Source organism: Coenobita brevimanus, chromosome 25 (assembly GCF_032717465.1).
Source record: "Coenobita brevimanus isolate Jiangsu-jjx chromosome 25, ASM3271746v2, whole genome shotgun sequence".
Taxonomy (NCBI): domain Eukaryota; kingdom Metazoa; phylum Arthropoda; class Malacostraca; order Decapoda; family Coenobitidae; genus Coenobita; species Coenobita brevimanus.
In genome coordinates, this window is record NC_136978.1 from 7244035 (window position 1) to 7259608 (window position 15574).

Sequence of the window (15574 nt, forward strand, 5' to 3'; positions counted from 1 at the left end):
GTTGTTAATGAGAACTGTGTGGTCACAGTGCAATAAGCTGTGTGGAGTTGGAAGGCAGCACCGCAAAGTAACGTGTCATGTTGTGGAGGATGGGGTGGTGAGAGTACTGGGAGATGAGGCCTGTTCTGATGAGAAACCAGAGATGGAGAAGCCATGTGAACGCATCCCCTGCACAGGAGTTGATTGGGTCACCTCAGACTGGACTGGGGTGAGTTCATTGGAGAGTCGAGGAGCCTTTGTTGATAGGAGGGTTTATGAGAATGGAAAATGGATATACTGGTGGTGGAGAGGAGCCTTCCTGTGATGCTCTTGTTGCCCTGGGTGGACAGAAGCAGATGCAGCTCTCGCTTGGGAACAGAACCTCCTCATCCTGCCTAGCATCCCATGAGGAGGACCCAGGTCCAGCCCGGGAGGGTGCCATCTCCTGCAGGGGGGCAGCCACTCCCTACATTGGTATTTTACACTTAGGGAAATAACCTTCTGGTGGTCATTTCCCTGATTCTCACACTAGCCAGAGACATCAGGAGCAATCCTGCTCCCCAAACACAATACATATGACCTTTTTGCTTCCTACACATCGTAAGTGCAAGTCATACATGTGGATCTGTTCACTGCACTTCATGCAGACAGTGGATCCACATCACATACTGTACACTACACTAACAAATGTCAAACAACACAAAAGCATATGGGTGTGTGGTAGGTGCAACACATGCATAAACACTTCTGTCACGCCAAACACAACTTCCCTCCATCCCCCCCTCTAACAACCCTCCCACTTGTGCAACCACAGACATCACAGTTCAGTTCCTGATGCACGCACACACACATGCATGCATGCACTCCATCTTGAACACACATAAAAATGCTGCAGCTAAATGTTGACAGCCTCTGCAAAATTATGATTAGAACAATTCCCTAGGGACCACAGCACACACATAGTACTCCTACAAGAAACAAAACTGACACATATCAGCCCCCCAGATCAGAAACTACTCACACATTCACTCAGATGCCCCCATTATGTACATTCATACACCAGTCCTCTGCATGGACACAGCACATTTATTTTTCCCGAATGAAACAGCTTCAGAAATATTGTCACTTGGTGTCACATCTGGTCCCAAACAAGAAATCAACATTTTTAACATTTGTGTTCCCCTGACACTTCCCATGCTGTACCAACACAATACAACCCCCAGCTTCTTCCCCTAACACAGAAACCTAATTCTGTCATTGCTTGGGACTTTAACACTAAAACCATTACCTGGTACGAACACAATCATTGCAACGGCCAAGGCCTTGACATTGCTTCACAACTCTACAACATATATATTCTCAGTGACGTTTTGCAATATACTCTAATCCCTCTCCAGGCAAACTGCTATCCCTCCTCCCCAGACATCATATTCTTTTCAGCAACAGTTTTACTCAACACTGCCTAGTGAACGAAACCCAAACTCGCTACAAATCATCTCCCGATCATTATCGGTATAGAAACACAGTCCAAATCAGAACAATGATGCCACACATACACAAGCTACAAAAAAACAGAGTGGACAGAATTCTCTGAAGAACAGAGCAACACTTCAGCACATCAAACAATACACCAATCACTGACATTAACAGACACATTAAACTCAGTGCATCCAGGCCAGACTACAAGGCTACTCTTTGGGCAACAAAAAGAAACACTCTCCTTACTCCACAAACAATACAGTAGGTCATTGATGTCCTATGGCACCATTCTGTCTAATACCCACAACAACACCTTGCAAATCATGTAGAACAGTGCCTTACATATCATCTTGGGCTGCATCAAAACTAGAGATGTACCAGTACCAAAATTTTGACCGATACCGATACCACAAAATTAGACCGATACCGATACTATTACCGATACCAGTGAGGGAAGGTGGTGCCTGCCATCTGAGGACTGTGGCAGGGCCCTGAGCCGCTGATGTGAGGCAACCAGCCTGTCTCATACATATCCATGGTGGCAGATGTGGCTCATTACCAAAAAATGTATTCAATATGATACTAAATACTTGGATATTACCAATAATTTATTTTTCATCCCTATAAAACATCAATATTCTGTTTAACAGTAACATCCAGTGAGTGATATGCTACATACTAAATTCCTTTTATCAGTAGTATCGGCAGAAAATCAGCCAATACCGATTCCGGTACCGATGCTCTAAAAATGGGCCAATGCCACTGATACCGATACCGATACATCAACACATCTCTAACCAAAACCACGCCCACAGCTCACTTACACTCTGAAACTAAAATCCTCTCTGTCAGAGAGTACTTCGATATGAGGGGCACACAGTTCTATGCAGCAGCCTGTGTTAGTAGTAGTACACACCACCTCTGTCATTACATAACAGAGACACACAGCACAGCTTGTCACATAAAACAGTTGTTACACAAACGTTATCTCACACTCGTCAACAATATCCCATCTCCATACATACCAGCATTAGGAGTGAATTAACACCTACATACTCACTTCATACACAGAGCAATACAAAACCTTGACCACAGCACCATACTTCAAGACCCCGCCCCCTTTACATCCAACCGTCGGAGGCGTCCTAATATAGAAATGATCGAGTTCTCCTAGCCAGGCTTAGAGCAGGACATCATCCAGCCCTCCTCAGCAACCAGCTTAGATCTGGGTTGGGTGGAATCACAAATAACACGTGCCCAGCTTGTAGAATAGGCCCACGCAATATAACAGACATGATGGAGCACTGCACAACACATGCCACACTGAGATGCAGACACAACATCAACAGTGCTGGGAACCTTTGGGACAACCCTATAGTGGTGGTTGCTTTCCTGTGGTCGACAGGTTTGCTTGACCAACAGACCCGGGTTGAACAGCGCCAGCGGCAACAACTGAGGTAAGATATTAAGATGGATGACAGGAGAGGTCAAAAGAAGTGCAATGACATGAAGAATGAGGAAGATTTATAATCATGATTTGTAACTCTTGATTTATCCCAGTATCAGTCTGGGTTGGCTGTTATCCAACAAAAAATTTTCCCTAAAAGTCATGGCACATGATTTAGCCAGAGTTGTGATGCCCAGATGTTTTACACTGCTTTGTATCATAATTGAAATAACCCTGGGTGCATGTGCCATACTGCACTGTAAAGCTAAGGATGATTTGTCAATACTTGTAGTTGCATAAGCATCTTCGGTGTTGAGGACGCTAGTAGATAAGCGCAGTAAGTAAGGAGAGAAAAGTATTGAAGTAGAGTATCCAGTGAGATGTGGTGATTATCACTCAAGCCTTCACTTATCACTCAAGCCTTCAGAGTTCATGGCATTAGCTGATGGACACTTCCATTGATAGTAAGTGCAGTATGATTATGTGCATCATATTTTGGCGGAACCTATGTATTATTTTGCATATGGTCTTCAGTAGGTTATATGTTTTTGGAGTATCCCATCAGCCTCCCAGTTAATCTTATTGTTTATGTAGTCCATGATGGTTTGTGTAATATTGGATTACCCTATTGTGTAATCACAAGCTTATACTGTGCTCTACTGAAATTCAGTTAACTCATCCCCATTAGACAAGTGGGCTCCTTTAAACAACAACAACAGCAAAAAAATATGACTAACAAGAATGAAATGTGAAAAGTCATCATTATATTTGAAGGATGTATGGATATTCTTTCTAACCTGCCCTTAAGAATGTTTAAATGAAAAGTCAGAGCAATACAGAAAGCGTCATTAGTCTCACCTAATTTTTCTGTTATTACATTTTGTCTCTCTCTCATTAACCCCTTGAATATAGGTGATGTCCTTTATGTTTCGTTCTTGTTGTAACTAGACTGTCCTATTCAGCTTAGGAAAGGCAACTCTCATAGAGGAAGTTTACCAAGGCTGTATCTGGCCTCTCTTATCTGAAAATTCCTATTCAAAGCTGAATCAAATCATCCGGAGATGGCAAGAACAAAAAAAAAAAAAAAAAGACATCCCCAGTCTCAGTGGAGAGCCTATACCAACCACACTCACTTTCTCAGTCCCCCTCCTGTGTAGCAATGGGTATGGGCTCCAGCGTAGGATCTTGTTACTCAACTCTGAGCCCTTCTTGACTTGAATAAACTCATCTGCTGGTAGCCTAATGAATATTGCATTATTGTTTCCTAATCTGTGGTACTGTAGCAACAGCTGTGGTCTGACTAGGGATGCATGTAATTTTATTCTTGCTACATCCAGATGATTATACTCATCTTAGAGCCTTTAGGACATGAATATACTCATACACCCCCTTTCTACATCCCCTGTAGTGTAGCAATGGTTGTGGGTTGACCAATGAGTCACGGTCAGTGCTGTGTGTGAGTCAGAAGGGCAAGGTGGTGGATGAGGACTACTGCCCTGCCTCCCGTCGCCCTGACATCTCCCGCAACTGCTCCGAGGCCACTGAGTGCGAGTTCCGCTGGTATGCCTCTGAGTGGAGTGCAGTAAGTACTTGAAAGTGGTGATGATTTTTCTATGACTTGCCATAATTATGAGATGCTTCCACTGTTCTTATTTTTGCTAGGGAAGAAAAAGAATCCTAGACTTGGTTAGCTTTATTGGGGAGGTTGGAGCTCAACAAAGATTCCATGATAACTGTTAATGATTACTGCATTCACCAACATCACTGCCAAATGTGGCTGGAAGTGGAAGATAAATTGTGAAAAGTTTCATTCATTATCCTGTTTGCAAATAGCAGTGACCATGACCTTAATAGTTAAATTTGATGATCAGTTGTGGTGATATGATTATATTAGTTGTGGAGTAGAATGTACTACAGCATACTACTTCATTTATCACCACCTCTTTTTGCCACTGACAGGTGGAATGAGGTGGGAATCAGTAAGGAAGGAAAATGGGGAAAAATGATAATGGGAACAATAATGAACAGTGTGCCCAGTGAAATGGGCCACACACTCATTCACTCAGCATTCAAGTCCCCAGCATCGTGGTTCAGTAAATAACTTCTGTATAATATAAAATCCTTTACAGGTTATAATTACAGACAGTATCATCACATTGTATGCATTAACACTCTCAGAGGGTTATGTTTAATGTTCAGGTGAATAAAATAATCTAACACCCAGAATAAAATATAGTGCTAAAATTATCCTGATCATTAGAGAGTTAATGTGGACAGGTTATCACTCATAAGGCTGTTATGACTCACCCTCAACTCAGTAGAATATTCTAACATTTGCTGGGAAAAAATAGTAGCATTATCCTAGTCATGAGAGTGAGATAATGTTAATGCAATTAATCATTCGTTAGCCAGAGTCTGCATCAGTTTAGTTGTCAGTGTGCTGTATTGCATTAAACATCTTTCCAGAATGATGTGTAATTGTTTGTAGTGGGATATTTTTGATACTATGCTGAAAGTCTTTGTGGCTAATTGATATAAAGACAGTTGTCATTATAGTTGGGATGTTTCCCATAATATCACAATGCTTTCCACACAACTGGACCTGTGAATTGGCTGAAACTGGCAAATCATCTGGACATTAGGCTGTAGGATTGTAATAGCCATTTTTTAAAATAATGTACTGTAGCTTGTACTTAATAGCAAAAAAAATGTCAGAATAGGTAGTTTATTACGCTTGCAATACCATTACATAACTTCACCTTGCCAGTACAATACACATGCAGCCCCACCTGCCCATAATCCCTTACTCCCTCACTTAAACTCTACCACTGGTAACTGTAAAGTAATTCTACCTTGAAATGGACTATAACTACAGATAATGAAGTTAGATTGAGGGATTATAGGCAAGTGTGGAAGAGTATGACTCATGGCCAAGTGTAATTCTGATTTGGAAAGGACTATGCCTACATCTCGCCCTCTCACCTGGTATCCCCAGTGCTCAGCTGACTGTGGTGAGGGCATACAGACCCGGGAGGTTCTGTGTGGAGTGTGGGAGTCAGGTCAGGTCCGGTCTGTAGAAGAGGTCAATTGTGACAAAGACAAACGTTTCACCGAGTCACAGGCCTGTAATGGCACCAAGAATTGCCAAGGGAAATGGTTCGCTGGTCCATGGAGCAGGGTTAGTCATGTTGATTTATATGCACTTGATAGTCTTCTCTGTATCCCTTTAGCTGCTGAGAGTGTCTCACTTGTTTATAACTGTTTGTCATTAGCTAGAAGAAAAACTTGAATGAGGCTTGAGCAGTGAAAGTTTTTAGTATGCAGGTGACATGTTGATATATGATTATAATTAGTATAGTGTGATATGCTGTTGTGAGCTATGAAATACTGGTACAGCATTTATCTTGGGTATTAATTCATATTTTTTAAAATCACACATTATGTGAAAAATAGAACTTTGGTATCTGCATGTTGTGTATAATTTTTGCACTGTACAAAAACCTTCAGCAATAAGTGTGTGTCTGTGTGTGTGTGCAGTGTGACAAGGAATGTGGAGGAGGTACAAAGCACCGTAAAATCTTCTGCTATGTGGGAACCAAACTGGCCACGGCAGTGCAGTGCGACGGAAACATCATTCCCTATTCCATTGACTCCTGCAATAACCATCCATGTGGCACAGGTACAGTACCTTCATTGAGTTGTTTGTTATTTTTCCAATGTATGGCCTGGGCTTATATTTTCATCAGCATAGGAGGCTTTCTGGCACTATTTCCCTAACTTCTTTATATGATGATGTATTTCATATTTTTTCCTACTACCTCCTGGGTGCTGGAGAGGGATGCTTTCACGTGGTGGCATCAGTATGACAGCATGCCTCTGATGTGACCAGGTGGCTTTCACATCCTGGTCATACAAACATCCCTCAGTTCCTTCTTATCCCCCTTGAAGGATGGTGGACTGCAGGAGAAGGGCAACTTCAGCCCACAGTCCACTGGGTTCTCATTTGGACGGGCCTAGGGTTGCAGCAACTAATACTACTACTACTGCTACTTCCAGATTCTTTCTTTTCATTAAGAGAGCAGCCCTACCCTGAGGGGACTGATTGAGGCTATTATATCTGACCCCTCCAGATCAAAAAGTGTACCTTAAATAAAATATCTAGAAATAGCAATAAGAAAATAGAAACACAAAGTTGGTTTGAAGGGGTTAACATTTATTTTGCATCAAGAGGCAGTACACCTCTAGACTTGGTGCAGTCAAGGTAAATACAGTCCAGACTTTGGCGAACAAAAATAAATATTCTCCTTATTCCACAAACAGTGCATTAAATCAGTAATGTCCTATGCATCCCCAGCATGGGCTGCCATCTTATCTATACCCACTACAACACCTTGCAAATCATACACAATTCCCTATGCTTCACCACTGGCTGCATCAAAACCACTTCACAGCACACTTACACTTTGAATCTAAAGTCCTCCTGTCAGAGAATACCTTAACATGAGGAGCACACAATTCCTTTCAGCAGCCTGTGCAAGCACACAAAATCCCTGTCACTGCATGACAGAGACATACAGCACAACTAAGCACATAGAACAGTCACCTCATGAACATTATCAAGCCCTCTACAACAATATCCCACCTCCACACATTCCAACACTAGCAGTGAGGCAACACATACATGCTTACTTCATACACAGGGCAATACAACAACTCAGTCACAACACCATGCTACAAGCCTCCCTCCCTCCTGACATCCATGCACTGCAGGTGTCCTTAAATAGAGATGATCAAGCTCATTTAGTTAGGCGTAGAGCAGGACATTACTCCTCTTTCCTCATGTACCAGCTTAAATTTGGGTTGAGTGGAGTCACAGATACCACATGCCAAACTGTAGAATAAGCCCATACAGTATAGCATACATAATGGAGCACTGCACAGCACACGCCACACTAAAATGCAGACACATCATTGGTGTTGGGAACTTTTGGAACAACTCCATAGGGGTGGTTGCTTACCTGCAGTTGATGGGTCTGCTCATTGAGACAGACCATGGTTGAGCAACAGCAGCAGTACCTTACACTTGGGCTTTATGGTCTTGATGCTTTTCAAGTATCAATATAGATTGCACAAATAACATAGAAGAGAATATTAATGGTCTGTCTCCAGAAATAAGAGGTAAGGAATCATCACAAGAAAGCCACAGAAGTTGACAAGAATATGATGCTTAATTTTTGTAGTGCTGTGAATTGCTTAGATGGTAGTTGTATATTCACTATACCGTATGGGCATAATTCCTCTATTTCTCAATGTAGTTTGTCTTCAGTATATATATATATATATTTTGTTACCATACTACTCCACCATTTTCATATTGTGTGCTTTTATGAAAAATGCTGAATTATATGAACTTAAATACTACTGTATACTGTAGTTCATCATTTTCTCACAGATGAAATCCTGGGAGGAGACAGTGATGTCGACATGGAAAGTGATGATGAATTGGAATGTGAATATGAGGTTAGTATTTGTCTGATTTGTAACATTGCCTTATGCTGTGTAAAGTTTAGTCATTAACTTAAATCATTGGTATATCTTTCTTGTACTAGTGTATGATGTTGTGATAGCTTTCTCTCTGTTTTAAGCCATGTATGAGTAAGTACTTTATAATGCAATACAGTACTCTGTAATCAGTCCTCATTTACTGGTTGTGGGCAGGCAGAATGCAACTCTAAGTGAACACCTTACAGTGACACATGCTTCTGTTTCATGATTGAAGGGTTAAAAGCACAAAAACACATTTTTTAATTCAGTGCAATTTGGTAATGTATCACAAGCAACTTTAGGTTAAAAAAAAAAAAAAAAAAAAAAAGTTAATTCACATGCAACTTAATGAAGTTACTAAGAGAAACAGCAGATTTAATTCTTTGATGTCTTAACTAAATAAGATTGTTTGAGGTTGGTGAAGACAAAATTCTTTTTTGTACCAGTAGCAAAAAAAGAAAAGGGGGGGGGTGCCCAGGACAGTTTTTTAAAACCTATAATTGCTAAGAGCTATCTCATTTGAACAAAACCTTCTGGTGTATGCTTGAATAAAGTACTCAAGCACAGCAACCACAGCAAAAAGGTTAAGGTTTACTAACTGTACTTTGAATTACCTAGTGGTCAAAAAGCACTGGTAGAAGTGACAGGCTTGTCTTATGTACATGGGATTGCAGTGGTTTTGTTAATGGTGTAATCCCAGGAAGAACAATGGGCTGGTTATGTGCTCTGATATACTGTGTTCTGAACTGTGATAACCTCACCTCAGACACCTACAAGTCAGCTCAAAGGGGATGATATGGGTTGGCTTTCATTTTTTTTTTTTTTTTTTTTTTTTTTTTCCCCAGTGCTTGGAAGTACCTGTATTGATATTTTCCCTTTAGGCCAAGTTGCTGCCCTCAGCTGAAGCAGATAATCTGTTAGCAGCCAGGATAAAATCAATGTGTCCCAGCTGGCAGAATAGTAACTTAGTACAGTTCTGTAATGCCAGTAATAGGCAGAAGCTGAGAGTATTGACAGGTATTTAAGTACATTAGGACATAAACCCTGGGGATAGTAGACAAATGATACTACCTGCCTATTCTTCATAGTTCACACAAGTGGACTAAAAAGTGAGTGGTAGCAAGGGGCTAGAAACCCCCCTCTTTGTATTAATGGGTGTGGTGATCCCTCTGCCAGTTATTTTGCAAACAGGCTCAACCATTCCGTGTAAGAGATGTAAGCTGTATCTGGGTCCTCCCTTCTTCTCATACTCATGCCCCCCAAGGACATCCATCATCCTTACCATCATTCTTACTTATCTCATACATGTAAGTATAAATTGAGGAAGTGTACAGAAAACAAGGAAAGTACAAAAGAGGGAGAACCGTTAGCAGCTTACTCAGTGATATGGGCCAGACACACATTCACACACCCTTCAAGCCTCTGGAATCCTGGCTGTACTTTTTACCCCCAACCATCTGCATATATCTGAGATCTCCTTTGACATGTGAAAACTGGAAATTGAGTTAACCCCTTTCACAGTGATGATACCTTATTAATTCATGCTTGTCATGGTGCAGCCAGATGGTTCAGTACAGATTTGAAGAGCAACTTAGTTCAGAAGAGATTAGTGAAGACTCCAGTTAACCCTTCCAGGTCAGAGAGTCATCCTTGAGCAGATCCCCCTGGGGAGGGAGGGAAAAGAGCACTTCCACAGTATCCTTGCATGTCGAAAGAGGCGGCTGAAACGGGCCTTTTTGTTTCCAGTCGTTCTTTCCTTACTGTCCTCTTCTGCTCTTCTGTCCTACCTCTCCTCTTGATATGTCTGTTTTTTCAAGCATTTATTTTCCCTTTACTCCCAGAGTACCATACTGCCATATTGTGGCTTGGTGCTAATTTTTCATTATTCTCACCTTCCTTTCCTGAGCAGAATTAAATTTACTTAAGATAGCAAGAAGAGATTATAAAAAGACATTGCTGTGTTGAAGGAGATTATCTTGTGGAAATGGTGGTGACGTTCTTTGTGTCACCCAGGACGATGACGGTGAGGATGCCACAACCCCAGAGGAGGAGGAGGAGGAGGAGGAGGAAGAGATGGTGGAGACAACAACCAAGGCAGAGGAAGAAGAGGTGGAGGGAAAGGAGGTGATGTCTACAGCTGTGAGTTTGAATGCTTAATTGTATGTGCCATTTGAATGTGAGTTTGAATATAGCTATAACTTGGAAGTGTTGAGTACCATATTGATATGAGTATGAATGTAACTGTACTGTAGGTCTAAAGTGCTGAGTATGAATGTGAGTTTGAAAGTAGCTATAAAGTCATTTTAAAAAACTAAGTTTGAATGTAGCTCTTCAGTACTATACAGTAGTTCTAAGATGCTGTTTGAATGTACCTTTAGTACTAATGTGCTGAGTTTGAATGTAGCTGTAGTTCCAAAGTGGTAAGCTTGAACATAGCTATACTTGTAGTTCTAAAGTGCTGTAGGATTATTAAATGGGCCTTAAATGTGATTGCTTCAGTCTTTGTGGTAGTGTTTTGTTTGTGAATGGCTCACAGAAACACGGAAGACACGTTTTTTTATGTCTTTCGTGTTTCTGTGAGTCATTCAAATCAGCCTGTTACTGTTAGCATTTTGTTTTTGAATGTGACTGTCATTAGCTTTAGTGTTTCCATGTCTGTCTGTGAATTTGTGTTTTTCTCTTTTTTCCAGCTTTTTTCATGGCTTTTTACTCAATGATTTATGTAAGCTGTGTTGTGTTTGGTTATTATTATTGTCTTGAGTGATATTTCTCTTAAAGTAGTTGAAATAATAGTCATAATAAGTCCTATAATGTTGCATTTTTGTTGCATGATTAATTAGTAAGAGATTATAATATTGTGTTGGTCTCTAGTACAGTACTCAGTGTATCACTAAGCTGTTGACTGTTGTAATTCTTTTTGTTTAACATCTGCTGACTGCTTGAAATAAAACATGTTGCACCTGGAAATTTGGTGTACAGTTTCTTTAAACATAAAAAAAAATTTTTAGGATGAAACAAGTGAGGACTCTTCGTCACCTGAAGAACGTGAAAAGAGGTCATCTGAGAGTAAATTTACAAAAAACTATAGAACTGAAACTCATAGAAAGCGGTCACTCCAAGAGGTAAATGTACACTGTGTTAAACATTTGCTGGAGAAATCTTGAGCTCTTACACATGGGGTTATGTTCTTGTCTGCTTAGTATGGTCTCACACACCTCATCCACAACATGTTACTTCTATTTATGGTGCATTAATATTTTTTTGGATGTTATTTACATAAACTGTGTTTGTTTTAGAAAATCATCAGAGAAGTCGTATGTAGTCTGAAAAAGCCCAGGTTTGATCCATGGCTAGGGCAGGAAGCAGTTTTATTATTTTCTTATTTTTTAAAAATCATAAACACACCCCAGCTCATACCATTAGACTCTTTATCATTGCTGAATGAGAACTTTAGTATGGCTTTTTTTGTTTTCTGGAATGATATGACAAATAGACCAGCTAATGGGCCTTAGGGAACAGGTTATCTAGTTTATCCTCAGAGTCAAGAAAAAATAATAATATAAGCAAGACATCAATATCATAGAAGAGAATATAAAGATGCAATATGCAAAAAATACATTGTTAAGGAAGAGGTGTCAGAGAGCTTCGTAACTCCACAAGAATATATTGTTGCCCCTGCTGCCTGGCTCCTACATCAACCCCAGTGTGGCCCAGCAGTCACACCCAAGCACTTCACACTGACTCAACTGCCTGGATATGTTATGCTTGCTTTGCACATTGTATTTTTGGAGACTCATTCTGCCGGCTTGCATGTGATACAAGTGAACCCATAAAGAAATAAAAGTATTGTACAGTATTTGATGAAGAGTACTGTTCTTTTCTGTATTTAAGTTGGCTTTTGCAGGTCTTCTCTATATTTAAGTCAATTGTTACATTACTTGATATAAGCATTATTTCATGGAATCATATAACATTCAGTTATCTAAAAAAAATTTCATGATGAATTACTTCAGTGAGGAACAATCTTTATTTCAGCAATCTTTCAGTTCAGCTTTGCATTTGTATACAGTATACACTGGTTTTGAGGCTTCTTTGGTGCAAGAAGCCATTCTGCTGTGTAAATACTATCCATTCCTGGTCAAGGGACAATACCAGGAGTTGATTAATGCATTTTTAATCTCTTCAATATGATGGTGGATATTTGCCATTTCCCTCTGATTTTATTGAGCATAAGAGAGACCTTAAACTGAAATGGTGTAATACTGTATAACCTTTATTAACCTTTACAGTACAGAGGTCTCCATTAAGCTGAATCAGATCATCCAAAGATAACATGAATAAATACAAACAAGACATCACTTTAGTGAAGAGATTAATTGTTATAATTCATATAGAGTGATGAGCTTGGGGTATACTACTGCAAAAATTCTCCCTTAATTAAGCTTCCATGACTAGCATCAAATCCATAATATTAAGTACTCTACAGGTACTGTGTTAATATTATATACTGTATAGTTGCTGTGTTTTTGAATACCACACTTTCTTCACAGCTGTACAGTATGAAATTATGTTACTTAATGCATGGTAGTATTTATTAAAGGGTATCAGTCTTCATAATTTCAAGTATTGTAGATATTTTTAGTTCATAGTTCGGATAGGATATATAGTTTGTTGAATACTGAAACAGTAACTATCCTGAATGAATACGGTAGTATGTATTTTAAAAACTGTGTTTGCTATTATTCAGCATTCCATTTAATCATAAAAGCACCAGATATCTCACTCTAAACTTCATCATATTAAAACATGTGATATTACATCCCTGTATATCAGCTGCAGGCAGGATGGCTGGGCAGGAGAAACTGTGCATGTGGCTCTGGTTGACACATGACCAGTAATTTTGAACTGAATCAGTTCATGTAATTGCCATATGACAGTAATTGCCATATGACAGTTTTCAAGCATCTAAATACACTAAAGCTTATAGGAAACCAATAATACATTAAACTTGTTCTCAGAATTCAGTACTGTTTATTGTACTTCAGTTACCCATCTTATCCACTTGTGACAAGAATTACCGGTAGTACAGTACAGGTAATTGTGGAGACAAGAAATTAAGAGGTCCAGCAACTAAATGACAACCCCTTCCAGGTGACGCTAAGTGATGAGGCATCTGGGGAAGGGTCTGGCTGGGGTGCGTCAGGCAGCTGGGGGTCGGGGCTGTCTAGTCTCTTGGGTTCAGGCTTCAGCTCAGGCGATGATGTGGAGAAAGAGACACCACTGAAGAAAGGTTGGTGGCCTAGTTGCACTTGTGGTTTGCATGGTGCACAGTAAGTGCAGTAATGGGAATTGAGAGAATAGATTACTCAGCAATACAGAACAGTTTCAGGTACACTTGTATTAGTGATAAAGATTTGGTGGAGGTGATGATGGGAAAAACATTCACCAATGGAGAAAGGTGAATGATCTCGCTTTATTTGTGGTTGGGTTGTTGTTCAGTAAGTAGTGAGAACTAAGATAAGAAAATTGTGATTTAAAAGAAATGTTGAGTACAGTGCTGCCATGTATATTGCAGCGTGTAAGGAACTTTGATTTATTCATAACTGAAAATTTTTTGGAGAGTTTATCTAAAATTATTAAATGAATGCTGTTTCTCAGTTCTTGAGACAGAAAAAAATCATTGGTTAATTTTAAAAGTTATGGAGTTCAGAGTAAGTTCATGTGCTTCTTATTTATGTATAACTAATAATGGATAACAAGGACAATAATTAAAGGCTTAGAAGGGACATAAGACAGTGAGAGCCTGAGAATGAGTGCATGTAGAATTATTATGCTGCAGTGCAGTACAGTATATGTACAATTACTCTACAGAACAATGTTGTACAATATATCATCATCTGCATTCTTTTAACAAGCTGTAGTTGTAGTGCTCAACTCTTAGGTTGTTATTATCGTGCCCTGGCAACCTGCCATTCAAAAGTGCATCTGATTTCATATATAATATGAGACGCATGTGATTCGTGTATAATATGTTCGTGTATAATAATATTCAGGTATAATATATTGGTGCATGACAATATGAATCATGTATAATATGATACAAAATCAGACACACTTTTGAATGGTAGGTTGCCAGGTTACGATAATGACAACCTCAGAGTTGTGCGCCATAACTGTAGTCTTACTTACAGAGCTAGGAAGATGCTGCTGCTGATGATGTTAATTATGATTAACAGTCTCATGCATATAATTATTATTAGTGAGCTAATTCCTTTCAGCCTCTAAGAAGGACAAGAAGAAGAAGAAGTGCAAGAAGAAGCCCTCACCTGAGGAGAAGGGTTGTAGTGAGACAGAGTTTGGGTGTTGCCAAGACAATGAAACACCAGCCAAAGGACCCTTCCAGAAAGGTCAGATTTTACACACCAGTTTTTTTCTTTCTTTTCTGTTGTTTCTGTATGTATGTCTTTGTATATTTTTCCTTTTCTTCCCTTCTGTCTCTCTTTCTAACTTTCTTTATTTTCTTGTCTTTTATGTCGTTTTCATTCTTTATGTATACTGTATATTTACACTATACAGTAGAAGTCCTATTTTTCGGCATCTATGGGACCAGGCAAGTGCCGAAATATCAAAATTGCCAAATTATCAAAAACCCTACCCACTCAGTACCTTATATGTTTCGGTGAACATTATCATCACTACTCATATCATTACAAATGTGTTTGGAGAGAGTACTGTATACTGTTTGATACTGTACAATACTGTAATGAATACAGTACTATACATGAATATGAAAAATAAAGAAATTAGTGAACATACTGTATATAAATATAATGATACAGTAGGCCTACAAGTTCACATGCACTTACCGTACCTAAACTTATAGTAGGTTCCTTATTTACATATGTACAATAGAAGGGGTTGATTGGAGTCTGCTACTGCTGGAAGAAGTCCCCAGCAGTAGAGAGGAAGAAAAAAATTGGAAAATCTACCGAACGATCAGAGATTTTCGTAAATGGGACTATTTCTCAAAACTGCCGAAATGTCAGATTTGCCGGGGAATTGGATGCCGAAGAATTGGACTTTTACTGTATATATCTTTATTTTTTGGCTGGATCTGAAGTGGTG

At 39.5% G+C, this 15574-nt stretch overlaps 1 protein-coding gene across 1 annotated transcript in view; it reads left to right on the forward strand.

Moving 5' to 3' along the window:
* LOC145393698 (papilin-like) overlaps positions 1 to 15574 on the forward strand; it is a 131508-nt gene that overhangs the window by 56778 nt on the left and 59156 nt on the right. The window contains exons 14-21 of the mRNA XM_080267745.1: positions 29 to 208; positions 4314 to 4487; positions 5901 to 6083; positions 6443 to 6584; positions 8358 to 8425; positions 10463 to 10588; positions 13601 to 13739; positions 14728 to 14856. Of these exons, the coding sequence (XP_080123871.1) occupies positions 29 to 208; positions 4314 to 4487; positions 5901 to 6083; positions 6443 to 6584; positions 8358 to 8425; positions 10463 to 10588; positions 13601 to 13739; positions 14728 to 14856 (1141 nt within the window). The remainder of the gene's footprint in view (positions 1 to 28; positions 209 to 4313; positions 4488 to 5900; positions 6084 to 6442; positions 6585 to 8357; positions 8426 to 10462; positions 10589 to 13600; positions 13740 to 14727; positions 14857 to 15574) is intronic.